Source organism: Alligator sinensis, unplaced genomic scaffold (genome assembly GCF_000455745.1).
Source record: "Alligator sinensis unplaced genomic scaffold, ASM45574v1 scaffold1065_1, whole genome shotgun sequence".
Taxonomy (NCBI): domain Eukaryota; kingdom Metazoa; phylum Chordata; order Crocodylia; family Alligatoridae; genus Alligator; species Alligator sinensis.
The window spans coordinates 143,965-148,003 of NW_005842812.1; the positions used below are offsets into that span (position 1 = coordinate 143,965).

Consider the following 4,039-nt stretch of genomic DNA (forward strand, 5'->3'; position numbering starts at 1 on the left):
GGTGCTGACTCTGGGAATGGGGGAGGCAGGCAGGGGTGCTGGCCTGGAGGGCGGGGTAGCCCTGGGGGTGCGGACCTGGGAATCGGGAGGAGGGCGGCAGGTCTATGGGGCACTGACTCTGGAGATGGAGGGGCAAGTCTAGGGGGTGCTGACTTGGGGGGGCAGGCTGGGGACCCCAGGAGTTGAGCAAGCTGTGACCTGGCCCGGGAGGGGCAAGTCTAGGGGGTGCTGACTTGGGGGGGCAGGCTGGGGACCCCAGGAGTTGAGCAAGCTGGCAGCTGGCCCGGGTGGTCTGCAGGGATTCCCCCCCACCCCCCGCACACTTTGCAGCCGAGATGCCTTTGCGCCACCTGGTGCTAACGCACAGAACTGCAGGTGCCCGCGGGCCGCAAGGGGGGGGAGGGAGGCAGGCTGAGCAGCCTCTTTAGGGGAGGGGGCCGGTGGTCTGCCTGATGCTCCGCTCTGTCCTGGCGCTTGTGGTGGGCACGGGCAGGAGCTGCGTGACATGCAGGAGACTGCCCAGAGCCAGCAAGTGCAAGTGGAGATGGAGCAGGTCAAGCCGGACCTGACGGCGGCACTGCGTGAGATCCGCACCCAGTACGAGAGCATCGCGGTGAAGAACCTGCAGGAGGCCGAGGAGTGGTACAAGTCCAAGGTCAGCACCCTGGAAGCTGCCCCAGGCCGAGGCCTGTGCCAGGGTAGCGGGTACAAGGCCCTGACAGCTCCTGACCCCTGCCCTGATGGTGCCATCCCCACCCCTCAGTTCGCTGACCTGTCAGACGCAGCCAACCGGAACCACGAGGCGCTGCGCATGGCCAAGCAGGAGATGAACGAGTCCCGGAGGCAGATCCAGAGCCTGACCTGCGAGGTGGACGGCCTCAAAGGAACCGTGAGTCCCTGGGGTGCATTGCACTCCATAACAGGGTGCCCGGGCACTAGGACAGCACCCCCTGCCGCCTGCCTTGTGCAGCATCCCGGGGGGGTGCTCAGTCTGGAGCCAGTCATCCTGGGCCTCAGGGACTGTGAGCTCACCTCCCCCCACCTCTTGCACCCCCCAGAACGAAGCGCTGCTGCGGCAGATGCGGGAGCTCGAGGAGCAGTGTGGGGCGGAGATCAGCAGCTACCAGGACACGGTGAGGCGGCTGGAGCAGGAGATCCAGCACATGAAGGAGGAGATGGCGCGGCACCTGCGTGAGTACCAGGACCTGCTCAATGTCAAGATGGCGCTGGACATCGAGATCGCCACCTACCGCAAGCTGCTGGAGGGCGAGGAGAGCAGGTAGGCGCTGCACCAGGGTGGGCAGTGGGGCAAGGCCTAGGCACATGCTCACCACCCTGTCTGTGCCCCAGGATCACTGTGCCCATGCAGCTGATGCCCTCCTTCACCATGAAAAGTTCAGGTGAGTCCATGCCCTCAGTGCTGTGGGAGGGACGGGGGGAGGGCACAGTCTTGTGTGCCTTGTCCCCGGGCATCTCTGCCCCCTGTGCACCCAGGACCTTGCATGCCTGAGGCCTGGAGGGCAAAGGGAGAGGAAGGACTTGGAGACCTCCCTGATGTCCCCTCTGCCCACCAGTGCCAGAGCCAGAGCCGGTGCCAGTGGTGGAGACACACACCAGAAAAATGGTTCTGATCAAAACGATTGAGACCCGGGATGGAGAGGTGAATGCCCCCCCACCACCCAGCGCAGCCTCCACCTGGGAATGGGCCCAGCCCAACATTGGCTGGACTTGGGGGCAGGTACAGGGTGCAAGAAGGGACACCTGCGTTCTCTCCTGGCCCTGGAAGGAGCCAGGACTCCTGGGTTTCACTCAGGCCTGGGGACGCATGACCTAAGGGCTAGAGCAGGGTCTGCTGGATGCCTGGGCTCCATCCCAACTCTCCTGGGGGCGTTGCTTCCCCCTCAAGCTGCCACATGGGCAGGCCCCAGCCTGGCACAGAGGGATACCGGGTCTGACCCCTTGCTCCTTGGCAGGTGGTGACGGAGTCGCAGAAGGAGCAGAGAGCGGAGTCAGAGAAGTGACCCCAGCACCAGGCTCCGCACAGCCCCCCACTGCAGCCCGCCCCCCACTCCCCCATGCCGCACCGGCCTTACACGACTACTGATACCTCTGAGCCCCGGCACCCCCGCACACCCAACTTCCACCGGCCCATGGTGCTCGGGGACGGGAGAGCAGAGCAATAACCCTGCCTGGGCAGGGGCTGCTGGCAGGGAGGGACCTAGGAGTCCTGCCCTGCCCTGCCCCCACCCAGCTTCCCCTTCCCCTGCCTCCTCTGGGGGGCCTCCACCTTCTTCTGAAGCATCAGGACCTGCCTCACCAACACCACTGGCACTGGGAGGGGGGCAGAGCCCGGCACTGGTGGAGGCTGACACCAGGATCCAGGACCAGCTGTCGCCTGCAGGGCTGTGTCCTGGGCCTGGCGCTGCCTGGGTCCCCCGTGGAGGCGGGTGCCGGCGCTGCTGCTGTTCAAGTTTGGTGCCCATAGCGAGTGCTTCCTGCCCAGAGCCAGGGTCCCACCCGGCCCGAAGGGCTGATACCAAAGCTGCCCCATTTTTATACTGTGGCCCATCTCCCTGCTTCCAGCATGGACTTGCCCCAGCACCCATCTCTGCCTCCTGCAGCCAGGCCCAGCTGCAAAGCTGTGCCCCAGGCCCAGGGTTCACCTAGGCCAGAGGGCTCGGGGTGGTGGCATCCATCTGGCACGAGTCTGGGCCATTCCCTGCCCCTGGCTCTTTTCTCTGCAGCTCCCCCTGTTCTGTGCTCTGCTCCCCCTCTGTTACACTCGGTGCCTCTGCCTCAGCATCCCCTCCCTCTGCCTCGGTCCGCTCTGGACCAAACCAGGGGGATGTGACTGGGGCCACTCGGCCAGCTGCACCCCTTCCCCTCCAGCCCTGGGGGACCCCCCCCACACCTGCTGCAGGAGTTGCTGTGGTGCTCCTGGGTCTTCCCCGACCTGCCTGAACAGCGACGGACCCCCGCTGTGTATCCGCTTGTCCAGCCAATAAAAAGCCTAGTGAGGAGCTCTGCTCTGCTGTGTCCCCCTTGCGGCACCCGGGCTGGGGGGGGAGGCAAGGCGGCGACCCCAGTGTTACCACAGTCCTGGGGACACTGGGGCTGCAGCCCATGGTGCTCGGGGCATCCTGTGAGCCGGGGCGTGGAAGCAACCTGCCATTCCAACTTACAGTTTAATTATAGTTTAATTATGGTTTACTTAATGACCGCCCTCCCCTCTGTGCTCTGGGCCAGTGGGGCCAAGTGCAACAGACTGGGCCATGTGACTGGACGGTGCCCTGGCAGCGGGGGGGGGGGGGGCTGAGGTCCCCTGGCAGCGGGGGTCTCACCCAGCCCTGGGGGGTCTGGGCAGGGCTGGGGTCTTTGTTTCTGTCTGGGGGAGGTGAGCTGGGCTGGGCAGGATGGGGCTTGTACAGCACCTGGAACGGAGCAGGGGGGAGACGGGATCCCAGCCGCGAGGCGGGTAGGGGGCAGCCCAGTGCCTGTCGCTGTGTTGGGCTGGGGGGTCTGCCGGTTCAACCCCGCCTTTGCCAGAATTAGTTAGCTGTCCCCATGAGCCCCCCTCCTTCCCTCCACCGCTGGATTTCTGCCTGTCTCTTTCCCCTGGAAGGAGCGGACCTACTTTATAGCCGAGTAAACTGAGCCCCCCCGCCCATTGGATTTCTGCCTCTCTTGCTCCCCCGAAGGGAGAGAGCTTATTTTATAGCCGGGTAAACTGAGGCCCACCCCGCTCCCCCGGCCCGTTGGATTTCTGCCTCTGTCCCTGCCCTGGAAGAAAGGGACCCATTTTATAGCTGGGTAAACTGAGGCACGGAGCGACTCTGACCCACGGTGCGCGCCCCCAGTCTCTTCCTTCCCCCCCCCCCCGGGGTCGGGGCTAGACCGTAATGACGTCACCGACACGCCGGGTGCCCCCGCCCTCCATGCGCTAAGTGAAATCTCGCGAGATCACCCCTCCCCCGGAGGGAAACCCACGAATCCCCCCCCTTCGCCCCGTTCTTCGCTCCCTATTGGCTCGCTCTGCGCC

General features: G+C 65.2%; 2 protein-coding genes across 2 annotated transcripts in view; both read left to right on the top strand.

Moving 5' to 3' along the window:
* Positions 1 to 463: 463 nt before the first annotated feature.
* Positions 464 to 3,147, top strand: PRPH (peripherin). Its single transcript, XM_014525485.2, has 6 exons — positions 464 to 655; positions 764 to 889; positions 1,059 to 1,279; positions 1,351 to 1,400; positions 1,575 to 1,660; positions 1,974 to 3,147. Exons 1-6 carry the CDS (start codon positions 506 to 508, stop codon positions 2,019 to 2,021), a joined length of 681 nt encoding a protein of 226 aa, XP_014380971.1. The 5' UTR covers positions 464 to 505; the 3' UTR covers positions 2,022 to 3,147.
* TROAP (trophinin associated protein) overlaps positions 2,076 to 4,039 on the top strand; it is a 6,549-nt gene continuing 4,585 nt past the window's right edge. Inside the window, exon 1 of the mRNA XM_006035238.3 lies at positions 2,076 to 2,153. Coding sequence (XP_006035300.1) covers positions 2,076 to 2,153 — 78 coding nt within the window. The remainder of the gene's footprint in view (positions 2,154 to 4,039) is intronic.

Bases quoted from the DNA above. Each gene is read 5' to 3' on its own strand.
- PRPH (XM_014525485.2), top strand. From the start codon at position 506: ATGCAGGAGACTGCCCAGAGCCAGCAAGTGCAAGTGGAGATGGAGCAG. The intron at 890-1,058 runs GTGAGTCCCTGG...TGCACCCCCCAG, and splicing joins TGGACGGCCTCAAAGGAACC to AACGAAGCGCTGCTGCGGCA. The intron at 1,280-1,350 runs GTAGGCGCTGCA...TCTGTGCCCCAG, and splicing joins CTGGAGGGCGAGGAGAGCAG to GATCACTGTGCCCATGCAGC.